This window comes from Lepisosteus oculatus, chromosome 2 (genome assembly GCF_040954835.1).
Source record: "Lepisosteus oculatus isolate fLepOcu1 chromosome 2, fLepOcu1.hap2, whole genome shotgun sequence".
In the NCBI taxonomy this organism is placed as follows: Eukaryota; Metazoa; Chordata; class Actinopteri; order Semionotiformes; family Lepisosteidae; genus Lepisosteus; species Lepisosteus oculatus.
In genome coordinates this window covers 35343287-35357912 of record NC_090697.1, presented here as the reverse complement: position 1 = coordinate 35357912, position 14626 = coordinate 35343287, and the positions used below count along the sequence as shown (strand labels likewise).

The 14626-nt window shown below is 34.1% G+C and overlaps 1 protein-coding gene across 2 annotated transcripts in view; it reads left to right on the top strand.

Moving 5' to 3' along the window:
• The window catches only part of ascc3 (activating signal cointegrator 1 complex subunit 3), a 372889-nt gene that overhangs the window by 214192 nt on the left and 144071 nt on the right, over window positions 1-14626 (top strand). For both annotated transcript variants that reach the window (XM_069178640.1, XM_069178641.1), the window contains exon 14: window positions 13108-13242. In XM_069178640.1, coding sequence (XP_069034741.1) covers window positions 13108-13242 — 135 coding nt within the window. The remainder of the gene's footprint in view (window positions 1-13107; window positions 13243-14626) is intronic.

Below are 14626 nucleotides of genomic sequence, written 5' to 3'. Positions count from 1 at the left end.
ACATGTGTTGACATGATTATTAATTTAACTGTTTTACTTTTATAGGCAAAGGTTTATTGAACATTAAGCCCTGATGCTGGATGGAATAAAGAAGTGCCCTTTTTCTGTATACAAAACCTTACTATATTTAAGTTAGGATCTCTAAATAACAGATGCTGAAGTTTGTGCATTAGTAGCTGCCATGTACGTGTTATATTGCATTTGATCTTGTATTACATTTACATTGGTTCTGTGTCCATGAATCAGTGTTGATATGGCACATTTATTTCCCTGTCTTTCTCACTTGGACTGGCTCTTGGTGTCTATCATGTAAAGTACTGAAAGAAGCCGGTGTTGCAAATTTTTCATATTCTGTATGTGTTGCAATGATGTGACAAATTCTGGAAGTATAATACTTTGTTATGCTGATGCAGTTTAGCAAAGCAGAAATAACCTTGTACTGCCAAACTGGACAACTATCTTGACCTTATTGTGTAATTTATTTGAAGAATTCTGACGTTTCATTTGAAATTTCTTTTGTTTAGTGACTGCTGACATTTCAAAACCTTTAGTATAGCACAGGTGCCTTAATGCTGCCCTTCTGAAAAGCTACCTTGAACTGTAAAACAATGACATTCCAAAAGGTTTACAAACTTGCAAATGTGATGTTTGTCAATGCATTCTTCAATATGCCATTGAAATTTATATAAAGCTGTTGCGCTCAACTTCAATAAAGATTATGTAATAAGATTATAGTGCACATATCAGATTTCTGCTATTACTTTAGTATAATTAAATCTACTTTTTAAAAGCCTCAGGGGGATGAAGAGTATTTTTATATCAGTGCCCATTGCCATTTTCTTTTAAGCTCCTATCTTGTCTTTGTGTGCAATATAGTTGAGATTTAGTGAGTTTAAACATCTATAGTTCACTGGGTCATAGAAAATAACATTCCTGTGCTATAGTTCCCATTAAAAGAGAAGGTAAATCCAACTGATTATGAGGCGCTGTAATTTGCAATAAAGCAGTTCATTTTTCTAACTCTCTACATTAAATCAGACTAGATGATGTTATGTATTTTCAATGACAAGCAATTATGCATTCACTTTTCCACTAATTTTAAAGTGGAAAATAGTACTCTTGCAGGGCATTTTGAAAATGTATAATAACAAGGCAGAGGAGATCAAGAGACAAGATAAATAACCTTTAAGTAAACTGAAATGTGTTCATTGGGATAATGCACAAATATTGATTGTGGGTGTAATTATAGGCAAAACTCATCAAATTTTCCAGTGTGGACAGAGTGGCTTTCACAAACCTGAACTCTGTTTGTTTAAGCATGACTGATTGGCAGTAGTTTTCCTTTGGTAGCTTTTCAGTAAACAGATCAGGAAGGCAGTATCTAATATCTACTTATGAGAAATTAAAGTTATTGTTAATGTGCTAGTTCAGTTACATAATACATAGTCAGAAAACCCATTATACACAGAGCAGCTGTGGTTACCAAACTAATGTATTTTTACACATTAGCCTTGAATTTAGCATAAGTGTAATATAACTAGAAAATAATTAAACATGTAAACATATCCTTGAATAAAAAGTTTTGTTTTGGTTGGAGATTCTAAAATTCTTTCTGTTCATATAAATATTTTCTTGAAGTTGCCTGTGAAATATTTGAGCCATTAATTTCAAAGATGAATTCTGCTCTGTTGTCTTACCTTCAACAGATTATATTGGGTGTACTGTAGATAAAATAGCAAAGTTTGTATAATTTTCTGAAAATGCATTACATACTTTTTGAAAAAGCCACTTATGATAATGACAGGATAAATAAAAAAACAGCCCATTATAATCATCTAATGTTTAGCAAAATACACTTTTTAAAATTTATTTTCAAGGCAGTGTGAATTGAAATCAACCTAGAACAATCCTAAAAGAAACATAAAAGCAAAATGTTAAAGTCTCTTTGACTAATGTATCTATGTCTTAATCAGTTAGTGGGAAACACATTGTTTAATGAAATTGGATGCTTAATTAACGCTACTTGGTTAATGGTTAATTACTGTCAAAAGGCAGTTAAGAAGCTTCTGGACAGTTCAGGTAGGAAAATTAAGTACTGCTAAGTTAATTGATCACAGATGGAGCCAAAGGAGCACCAGATGCTTACAAAAATAGCATTTGCAGGAGTATTAAAAGGAAGAAAATCCTCACTCCACTGCAAACACGACAGCTGTCTCTGTCTCGTTTCATACCCTTATTCTCATGCTTGCTACAGATGTTCACATTAAAGCTGCAAGCTACCCTATCAAATCCAGCTTTTTTATATTCTATTAAGCACTAATATATAAATGTTACATTCTGCAGATTCAATTTTTTTAAAAAACTGTTTAATGTTTCCATCTGCTTTACCTTTTGAATTGAGCTGCAGAATTCCGCTTGTAATATCTCCCAAAGAAACTTTTATAATTGACTATCGACAGCCATCAAGGGGTATAAATAGAAAAAAAAAACAGTAAAATCTAAGTATTGCACTTTGAATTTCCAGGCATTATTCCTTTTTTTAAAACATGATTACATAAGAGCATAAGACTTTATGCAAATGAAAGGAGGCCAGCTAGCCCATTTAGGTCCTTTTCCATCTCATCTAGCAGTTTCTTGAAAGACGTCAAGGTATCAGTTTTGACAACAGGGCATGTTGCTCCAGTGTTCCACAACCCATTCTGCAGTAAAAGTGGCACCTGTTCTGAGTTTTAATCATACTGCCCATTAGACTGTATTTGTGTCATATTTCACTGATATTTATGGTGTGGTGTTTTGAAGTAGGCATTTGCTGTGATTTATCCTTGACATTTTTACACCTGTTCCACATTCAACAATTGGCATGTTGGATCTGTACTTTCTTCTTTCACCCTGGATTTAAAAGTCACAGTATTGTGTGACGTCAACAAGAAAACTCCAAAGCTGAACACACTGTTACTGAAAACTCAGACACCTCTTTATCACAGAGTGTGTTCCCTAGAACCTTAAATATTCTTTGATGGCTGGGTACATTGATAGATAATTATTATGTTACAATGGTGGAGCAGAGTGATGGACAGCCTTATGCGTTGAAAGTAAAATCTAATTAGCTTGGAATCTAGAAAAAAGTCTTGCTATTAGTTAATAGCATCAAAAGCACAAGATGCTGTTACTGGAGATCCACTGACAGATTTCCTATTCCAATACAGCTTAATTTTAGAAAACACTTGATGGCCCATAGTGAAATGTTAATGAAACCCAGGGACAGAGAATAGACAGAACTGACCTTTTACATTGCAAGGACTCTGAATCAGAAAACAATCTGAAACCAGACTATGGCTTTTTAACTTTCACAAGCCGATAATATGTGCGTATGAGTTATTGGTATGTGTTCTCACCATTTCAAAATGCTGAAACTCAGAACTGTCTAAATAGAGTTCTGATTTAGCTGTGTGTCTGTAAAGGCAACGTTAGCAGCAACAGAGAACAGATCTGCCACTATTAGGGCTCATCAGCCTGACATACTAAACCCTGACCAGTGCTACAGGTCTCAAATGCATGTCTTATAAGGAGAAACTTTTGGGGCTATGGTCTAGTAATTATTATTTGAGTGCATGTCCAAACCCAGCAAATTTATCATATTAATTACATTGTATTTAATTATATTGCATGCTGTGTACACAATAACAATGCATTAAAGAAAACAGCCAAATAGGTTGAAAAATAATTGTTGTGTCAAGATATAAAACTTTAAACCAGAATTGTAGCTATTTCACCCACTCTTATTACAAAGAATATTCCACCTTCTATCACTTGCATCCTCTACCTCATTTTTCGGTAGTTGGCACATTTCATCCATCCCCCATCTTGTAGAAATTCTTGGAGTTCAGTTAATCGCTACTTCAGGCTATGATGTGCATGCTTCTGCTGCAGTGAAATCATCTTTTCACCATCTCAGGTAGACTGCACTTTTTCCTGCTCTTGAAATTGATTAACAACTGGTTCAGAATGCTGCCAAGATTCTCTCTTACAGCTGACAGACTGAGCATATAACGATTCCTGTTCTTTTGTGTCTTTACTGGTTCTCAGTCAATCAGAACATTTCTCCAATTTAGCCCTCTAAAACTAACTTCCTAATTCCATCTTTGCTTATTTAAAAATGAAGGATTTGTCCTATGAAGATTAAGGGGGTATACTCCCTTTAGCATATTGTGTCTTGTTCTATGAAAATAAATGTTGTTTTGGGTGGCTTTGCTCTCACTTGTCTGAAAAGTTAAATGCTTTGGCTATTATTTATTCCTATTATTTAGCCATTGAAAACTAAACTACTTCCTTTTTTGTTGATTTTTTATACTCTTGGTATTGTGGCATAAGTAACTGTCAAAATATTGATATTCAGACAACTTATGTGCATGACAGTATATAATTAGATAACCCAAACTCTACTACCAACTAAACCTGACATGTACTGTATACTCTCTTAAGGTCAGAAGAAATGACAGTGCCTCTATGCAGCCTGCAGGCACTTTGATGAACTACTGTCTCTCTCCATAGGGTCTACTTTAGTATTTTAATACATCCTTTAAATTAAATAATATTTGCAGGACAAGAAAAAAATGGGGTTAACGGCTTCTCATTTCAATTACAAGCCAATTACATTTTTTTATAATTTTGAGTTTGTCAGTTACATTAAAATGAATTTAGTACATAGCATCTAATTGAGCAAAACATTTTAACTTTTTTGCATTTTAAATTTTTCTGACTTATTTGACTGTATTTTTTAAAGGTGTATTTGTCGTTAAGATGCATCTTTATTTATTGAGGTATTAGTACTTTTGTGTAAATTGAATTTACTGTGGCCATTGCGACTTGCATTTTAAATGCATGTGTCAATTAAGAGGAAGTCCCTGTGTGACCAAGTCTTGTTTCTCATAATTGGTATGTTGCTTTGAGTTTTAGTTGTGCTACAGTTTTTTTAATGATCAAACAGCACCCTTAATCTCCTATAAACTGCTCAATAAAATATTTACTAGAGTCTGCTTGTTTTAAGGAAGTTGTTGTCATACAGTACTTCACTGCGATCATTATATCTGCATTCACAAATGTGCCTCATTCACGACTGCAGTCTGTTATCCTTATTTCCTTTACATTTTAGAACATTTGCAGGCAAGCTCTCTTTTACTGCATCATTTTGCCTAGCTCATACCTTCCTAAATCATGTTCTTTTCTAAATATTAAATATATAAAACACTTATTCATCCTTTGTTGGTGTGGAAAGGGTTAGGTAACTCCCTTCCATCACTGTAGCTCTACAACACCAGAGACCAGAGCAGGCTTTGAAATGCAGAGTACAGATCTAATTACACAGCTTGTAACTGTGGAACCACTTCTCCCTTCTCTAAATTACTTTGCTTTTCTTATTTGCATAATTTAATGCACAGCAGTTGGCCACTGAAATACAAGATTTTGCGACAGTGTAAATTAACCCTCTTAGGACTGAATTGCTGTCTTGCCCACTATAAATCTGGTAATTGCTTCTCCAATTTGTCTAATAAAAATAACTGCTTTGCTGGGTTCCATGAACTAACCTTTAATCAAAGATGGCTTTTACTGCCTGTACTTGTACAAGGGTAGTTGTCATCACTACTCAGGTGAAATATTTAGCCATGATAAACTTCCGGTTTATGTATAAAGTTCTGTAATCTTCTTTATATTCATCAGTTTATGTTGTTTGTGGAGATATGAGAGACAGTTTTGTAAAATTAGCATTATTGTAGAGAACAAATTATACAGCATTGACAACTTTAATAGGAAGTGAACAGAATATGTTAATTAACACAATTCAGTTATGCTTTGACTCATATGGTGAAGTCATAACATAAATTATTCTATTGAAAAAATGCCTGATCATTACTGCTCACATTACACTCTTTGAAAAAAAAACTATTTGGACAGGAATTTATTAATGAGAAATATAATTCAGTACATTTCTGATAATGTCAGAGATTTTCTCCTACACTTCGCTTGACAGTAATGATAAATAAGCTTTACATTGTTCAAAGAAACAACAGAATACCTAACACATTACATTAGAAATACTCAATGCACATTCAGAAGTGGTGGAAGAATATACTTCTAATTATGCTTATGAGTTATATGTCAGTGGTGGTTCTTGCCCTGGAACCTTCCTCAGGAAGAGGCTGCATTGGTTAAAATGAGGCACTTCTTCAGCCTGTCCTTTCTCACTTACAGTGACATTCAAACCTCTAGCTGTGTTTTGCATGATACGACATGCCATGAAAGTCCTAACCACAATCTTGTGATTGCCTTGAAGCTCACTCTGTGTCTGTTTAGGCAGCAAAACTCCATTTTAGTCATCTGAAAGTTCACTTTATCACGTTAATTCTCTGTGTATAAGGGATTTGCATATTTTGTTGTGAGGCCTCTGAAACTCACTGCAAAGTGTTAAAAGCAAAGAGTGCATTGCAAATTTACAATCCCCAGTCATCTGTAAAAGTAAATTTCATAGTTGTGTCATTAATACAGTAAATTATTTAAGCTATAATTATATTTAAGCTATTATATAATTCAGCTATAAGGTAGCAGAAGAAAGTGCAAAAACCTTGATTCTGGTATAGCTGTATTATAAAGTTCTTTCATGTTTAGTCAAATGTTCAGGCTGATTTTAATATCTGGAGTCAGTATTCAATTTGAAATGTCAGAACTTAATTGGATATTTATATCTTTAGTTGTAGAAACTGTTAACAGTTCAGTTAATATTAAGTGATAATTGCTTAGCATGGTAACACTACATTACAGGCACAAAGTAAAAGATTATGTCTTTTTAGCAAATAAGGAAAATATAATTCATAACAACATTTATAGAACAACATACATATATATTTTTATTTGCTTGGAATTGCATAGATATTATGAAAACACTTATCTACTAATACACTGGTTATAATATCCACCTATGCTTTTCTCCAGACAGAAAGATGATATAGTATGATGTGTCACAAATTGAGAAAAGCATTAAAAGAATGCAACCCCTACCCATTCATGTATTTTTTCATAGTCTGGAGGTGTTATACCAGACTATAACATGTATACCATGTGAGCAAATGTCTCTGATTGCTCAAGAAAATCAAAACATATCTTACCTGGCTTTTAATACTGTATGTTTCTGTTATTCCTGATGTAGTATGATACTAATGTAATGCTTAATCGTTCTTTATCAATGCAGCTGAATCCTGATGGATAGCAGTAGATATTGTAGATTGACTAAATCATATTAGGACACCTGTGACTTTTTGAAAGGTCTCTGAAGCACAAAAGGACAATGAAATCAGCCCCTGTGGGGGTACACTATGACCACTTTTTTGTAGCTGATTCAAGATCCTTCCATAGAGTTTGAGGTCATCAGTAGCTGCCCTTTCCAGGCAGAATCAAGATTTTAGATTGTTATCTGCTAAATCTGAAATAATTACACTCTGTCCTGCACACATGCTGACTGTCTTGTCATTATCTTTTCTGGGTTCTATCTCTCTAAAGGTCCTAAAGATCAAAAATTACATTTACAGTTTCAATTGCAGTTCCTAGAATCATCATTATTCTCTTTTTCTTTTAAAACAATGTGTAAAGTGTTGTATCAAGACTGGTTAGACACCTGTTCATTGAATAAAACCACCTATTTCCATGTGCAAATGAACTCATTAAACTGGAATTAACTGCTTTGGTTTTTAATTTCTGTGCACTACCAGATTGTACATATTACAGATTAACTGTGTTGAAATTATAATAAATCATAACAGATTAGCATGATCTCTAAATAATGAAATATCAAATAATGACTGATAGAAAATGCCAAAGTCTATGGTAGATATTGATTTATTAATTAATACTGGTGTTAGGCATTTGGTTTGAAAATCCCCAACATTGTTTCTTTTAAAAAATAGACTTCAGAGCACTTGATTTTATTGAAATCTTAAAACTACCTCATTGATCTAAAGTACCATTCCCATTTTGTGCTTCAGAACATCATTGCAAGTATTATTATTAGTGGATATAAACATCTTAAGACCACAATACTTCAGCAATAATGGATCATGTAACAATCCAAAGTTTAGTTTGACATTGCCATTTAAGGTTTTTGTTTCACGGCTTAGGAAAGGATGGGAGAAGCATATCCCTGACTGCCAACCTCTTTGTCTGTCTATTGAGTTTTTCAAATTGACTTTTGGGGTAGGAGGTTGTTATGCTTTAATAGTTCTGCCAGCAATACAGTTTTGCTGTCAAAATTTCATTTTTTTATATATTTTTTGAGAGTAAGATCTTTTGACCTCTTTGCTGGTGTATTCTTGACATCAAAATCTGATCCTTCATTGAGTTGGATGTAGTTGTGAAGGTGGTTGGGGGCCAGAAGTGTGACAGACCCTTACAGGTGAGACTTCTAGCAGGTGTGCAAAGCATCTCATTTTTTGTTCATGGCTTAGTTGTACAGCCACTATAATATAAATATGTTCTGTTCCATTGTATTCTTTTCACATTAGCATCTCATAACCAGGTGTTTGTATATCCAGACATCTGAAAAATACATTTAAATGGAAGTGCAGCAACTGTGAATAACATTGTTATGCGCACATGACTGTTTTATTATTTGTCTAAATACATCTTACTCGATACAAAATAGAAAACATAAATGCACTCTTTGAAAGTGGTTTTGGTTAAATGCTTCAAATTAGCAGTTATTAGACATTATTAAATATCTGGATACATATCTGTCTCTGATTGTGACTGGTGAATGTGCTGGATTATTATATCAAACCTCAATTCTTCAAAACTGTACATAAAACTAGCTTTCAGTACCAGCTGGAAGCTGGGATTTTCTCCTATGAACTGATCTATTATCTGTTGTTATCTTTTAGGTTTTTTTTCATTGAAGAAATCTCACTGAAGCAAGTTGCAGGCTAGTTATGGGTTTCACCCTGAATTATTTGTTAGGCTTAGAAATGGATAAATTAAGATCTACTCTGTCATTCAAACATGAACAAAATCCAACATTTTGGAAGTGTTGGCAGATACATAAGGATTTTTTTTGTGTGTGTTGAGTATAGTTGCATAACATTATTTCTGAGGACATTTCTATACAAACAAGTGAAGTACTTCCCAAAAGGTTTGTTTAATTCATTAATTACTGGACAAGCGCAAATATTAATTAAATGTGGCCACGATACTAGAAAGCACAGCAAGCTTAATAGAATTCTGATTCTCTTTACGTGAAGTCAAGACAATCAGACAGAGACAGCAGTTTCAGCTGTCGCCAGCCTGGTGTACTGTAGTTCTTTATTCTCAAGGAAAACATGCTTAATATGATTCCGATATGAAACAACATTCAGTCAGGGGTTCTCAATACCCTTATTCATTGTTTGCAGGTCTTTCTACAAATACAAATGAATGGCAAATAAGAAATAACATTGACATTTGAGTTTTAGAAAACTAAGGAAAACAGAGCATCCTGGTAAATTTGTATTGTAAGAGCAAAATGTTTGCAATGAATATAATCGGAATGTAATTGATTCAGAAAGCCTTACATTGCACCTGTTTTTTGTCACATATTAAAGTTAAAATTGCATTTATATTGAAACACAAATGTGAATGTAGTTGAATTACAATAGATTTTTAATAAAAGTTTAATTCCTTAGAACCTCAGAATGTTTCGTATCTTAATAATGAATTCAATCAGATCATCCAAACATTTGCAACTGTTTGATTACAAAAGCTACGTTGAATGTAAAAATAGACTGGTACTGTCCTTACGCAACCATTGCTCTAAACCACACTACTTCATTATAGATGTGTGTAGGTTATAGTTTTCATGTTGCTTCAGACAAATTCTTACAACCATGTGTAAGTAAGGGTACACCAGGCTCTTGTGTTGAAGGAAATATTGCATGTATATTGTTTATTGCATGTATATTTTGTATATTGTATATGTAACCGCAGTTCAAACTATTTAGAATGGAAAGAAATGAATAAAAGTAAGTAGACACCACATGCCCTCTTGCATTCCAGAATCCAGCACATGTCCAGTTTAGGAGAAATGGCAGTCCATTTAGAGACTGAAAATTGATCAAGCCCACCAATGACAGAGTCATTTACAGAGCATCTTAAATAATGAAATCCTAACAGGAAAAGATAATATTCCATTGATTTCAAAATGCATGCTGGGATCTGTTTAAACAAAGCAAAAACACCCTGTTTAGAAAGAGAACAAGTATGATAAATGTATCTAGTTTGCTAACCAGCACTTTCATTCTGCATGCACCCATTGGCTGTGGCCTTGGGATGTGCAATCAGGAAACAATAAAGGGCATTGGAAGCAAGTGCCTTAAGATGGGGAAAGGTAGAGGGATGTGGAGGATGCATCAAGGTCAGCATTAATTCTCTCTATATAAGGGAACAGAAGGCTATTATCTAACTTTTAATACATCATTCTATGATAGTTCAGGTGGGTAGCTGCGTCAGCTTGTGTAGGCTGCAAAGGAACAAGTAATAGGTTTATTCCATGCTGAAAAAAAAGAAGAGAACACAACGTTTCGGCCGTGGAGCCTTCTTCAAATACAGTGCCTCGAAAAAGTATTCAGACTCTTGCACAGTTTTTATATTTTGTTTCTTTAAAGCTTGCAATCAAGGCACTCTGAAGTAGAAAATAATCTTTTTATATACACAACCCACTCCATGCATTGAAGGCATAAATCAAAAAGAAATAAATAGATAATTCATATAGCAGAATAATAGAAGTCATAATTTCTTAAATATTGAAACTCCTTACTGTGGCATACTTAATTAATTTAGGTGCACAAAATTACCTTAATAAGCCACAGAATTAACTTTGTGGCCTCTGTCTGTGTGCAGTAATAGTGGTTCACATGATTTCAGAATGTTTACTCCTGTCTCTGTAATGTCCCTCAGTCAGGTATTGAAATTTCAAATAAAGATTAAGACATGAAGTCCAAGGAGCTTTCAGAACTACTCAGGGATAAAGATGTACAAAGGTGCAGATCAAGAGAAGCTTATTAATGCATTTCAAAGACCCTTAATAGTTCTTTGAGCATGGTGAAGTTGATCATGAAGAAGCACAAGACACCTAGAATTAGATCAGACTGTCCCTCCAAACTGAGCAGTGGGGCATAAAGGAGCAAGCTTCTGGATGCAGCTGAGACCCAGAAAGACTTGCAGCTATGATCGCTGCCAAAGGTGCTTCCACTAAATATTAAGTTAACAGATCTGAATACTTATACAGTTAAAGCATTTCTCTTTTGTCTGATTAGGTTTACTGACATTTCCTTTAACCTACTTTACTCTTAGAAGTCTTTAGTATGAGAATTCTAAATCAAATATTACATTTAAAAATGAGTATGCATAGTTTTGTAAATTCACAGAATAGGCCATCATAGGAAGGGTCTGAATATTTTTGCAAGGTACTGTATATATACATGCATAAGGGCTCATCTCTTTCACTTTTTTAAGCAATTTCCTTTCAACAGCAGTCTGCATTTATCTCTTATACCTGCAATAACCCACTTAAATCCCTATTAATTCACTTGGCTGCAGTTAATAAGTTATCTTAGGCTGTTGTGAATTGGTGCCTTCTACAACCTGATTAAATGTGAGTTATTGTTTAGAATCAACACTTTTTTATAACAAATAGATTCAGTTTACTATTTATCAGCAGACGCTGTCACATTTCTCAGTCTATTTTAAATCTAGAGTACATGCAAGGCTAATAAACATTTTTTGTTTATGGTGCTAGAAAGGAAAACAAAAAATGCAACTGAAATTGCTGTACAGTGTTTGGTCAAGTGTTGTATAAAATTGCCCAAATGTATTGCTTTCTTATGAATACATTCATACTGTATATCGGACATAATTTGCAGCACTGGATCATGTTTCATTGCTTTGGCTATGTGAAACCCTGGTTATAAAAGCTGCAAATAAGTTAAGTGTAAGATTTGTCATCATAAAATTATATCTGACAGTGACCAAAACGCTGAATACCCACAATACACATTTTACAAAACAACACCACCTGGGGAAAGTGTTTTGCTTACTGTGTGAAATAAAAAGAATCAATTCTGGCACAATAGTGCTACACATCTACCTCTAAAGCTGTTGCAAAAGCTGAAGGACAAAGATAAACATCCCTGAGGCGCTAGTTACGGACTGTTTTTGTCTATCTTCTGTTTATAGTTGCATTATAAAATTATTTAAGGATGGTAAAGAAAGTCCTTTACATGACATAACTGTCTTATGTTTGGGATATCGATTATTTTGGTTTGAATATTGACTTTTTTGCAAGGTCAGTTTCAAAGTAATAGGAGAATAACCTGCTCCTGTATTTGAAACCCTTTATTAGGCACATGCTTAGTCAGAGCTTTGACCTTCCATGTTCGAATAGTAAGCAAGTAACTCGGTAACTGGAGAGTTCTCAGAGAATAGGTAGCAACTGTTTTTATGCATCCTGTTTTTGGCAGTTATAGAGAGACAAATATGAACAAAACCTCATGCAAACATTGGGAGAAAGTGAAAACTGTACACAGCCAAGGCTGACATCAAACCCCAAACCTTGCAGCTGTGAGGCACAAGTGCTAACTGCTTTCCTCATTCTTATTTTTTTATATTTTACGTCTTAAAGAATGAATGAGGAAGAGCTAAATAAACACTTAAAATGGTTTTTGCTTAGTTTTCTGAAGAAAACTTGTATATGAACAGATGGGTGCAAACCTTAATGAAGATTCAACATTCTCTCCTCGTTATTTTTTCATCGAAGAATCCTAATTAGTTTTTTTTCTAAAATAGTCCACTGAGTAGTCAACTGCTATTTCATGCAGCTAAGTGACATAAGTCAAAACTGCAGAAAAAGGTTATTAAGGTGACTATCACTACTAGATGAATGTTCTAGGAACACATACAGTAGCACTTGTTTTCAAAAATTGTTTTATTTACAATGACCATTTCTATACCTGTTCAACTACATATGAAATGCTTATGCATTTATTTTGAAATATCTTTGGTGTTCTGCTTTTTAAATCTTATTTCTGTTTGTAGGTGATGGTTTTTGTGCACGCCAGGAATTCCACAGTTCGTACTGCGAATAGCCTAATAGAAATGGCCAAAAATCGTGGAGAGATTTCTTTCTTCTTACCAGAGCAAGGCCCGGACTATGGACAGGCTGAGAAACAGGTAAGAAATCTTCACTAATGCCTTCTTAATAGTAGCGATTCACGACTGAGATATGTTTTGTATACCTACTTTATTAGGATTCATATCATCCTTGGTGAATGTTCATTCTGTGAATTTCTTCACCATTCATCATACCCTAAATGCTTACTTAGGAAAATATCATGTTTCCTTATCACTGCTAAAAATGACTCTATGGCTGTACTTGCATGCAGTTTAGAAACTCCTGATTTTTTCACATTATGAGAATGTGATACAACACACAAAAGTCGTGCCTCATGCAATATGAAATGTGTGAGAGTTAAAATACAAAACAACTCATTTATGATACTGAAGTTTATAATTACAATCCTCATAGATGTAGTACTAAATAGCAGTAGTAGTGAAATTAAAGACAGAAACGTGTTAAGGCATGATTTAAAAAAGGGAGTCTGTAGTGCTGTATACTCCTGAGAACTTCAGGCTTTATCTTTTTGCCTGAGAATATATCTGTTCCTCCTGACCTATAAGAATTGAAATTGATTAGACATTCAGAGATTGTTCCACATCACTACCTTTAAATGGTTTAAATTTTGGATAGCTTTGATATTTTATTTTTCTTTGTGGTTTTAGTTCAGAAGTTGGCATAATTACTGGTGTTCCCCAGGGCTCAATGTTGGGCCCTCTATCATTTAGTGTTTATATGGTCTCGATCATACAGTATACAGTACTAAAATGACAAGGTTTGAGTTATCATGTCCGTGCAGATGACCACACTAAACCTGATATAAAGGTGATAGTTTTAGAACTCTCTGCATTTCTGTATTAAATGTATGGATGGCACTTTTTTTGCATCTTTATTGTGAGAAGACGGAGGTTAAATCATTGGTTTTCTCCTTTCTGTCATGTAAAACCAATGCTTTTCGGTTAATGTGAATTTCATTTTTTATTAAGAAATTTAAGAAGGATGATTTAAGTCCTAGACTTTTGGACCCTAAACAGCAGAATGTTGTAAACATCATTTTTTCATCTTAGAAATATTGACTGGTTATGTCCTCAGTTGACTATATTAGTAGCAGAAAACTGATTCCTGTATTATTGTAATGCAGCAATTGCAGGATTTAACAGCTATATTCCTGATATACTCGCACACAGGTGATGGTATCACTCCTGTTTTGGAGTCCTTGCCTAGGATTCCTGTTAGATTTTAATTTATTTAATGCCATCTTCTTAGGTATGGCTTTCTAGTATCTAGCTGATACTGAAGAAGGCTCCACGGCTGAAACGTTGTGTTTTATTCTCTTTTCAGCATGGAATAAACCTATTACTTACCTATTACCTGGACTACTTCTAGCTGATACTAGATATGTATCTGTTTTCTCCACTCCATGTAACCTTCATTTAGCTG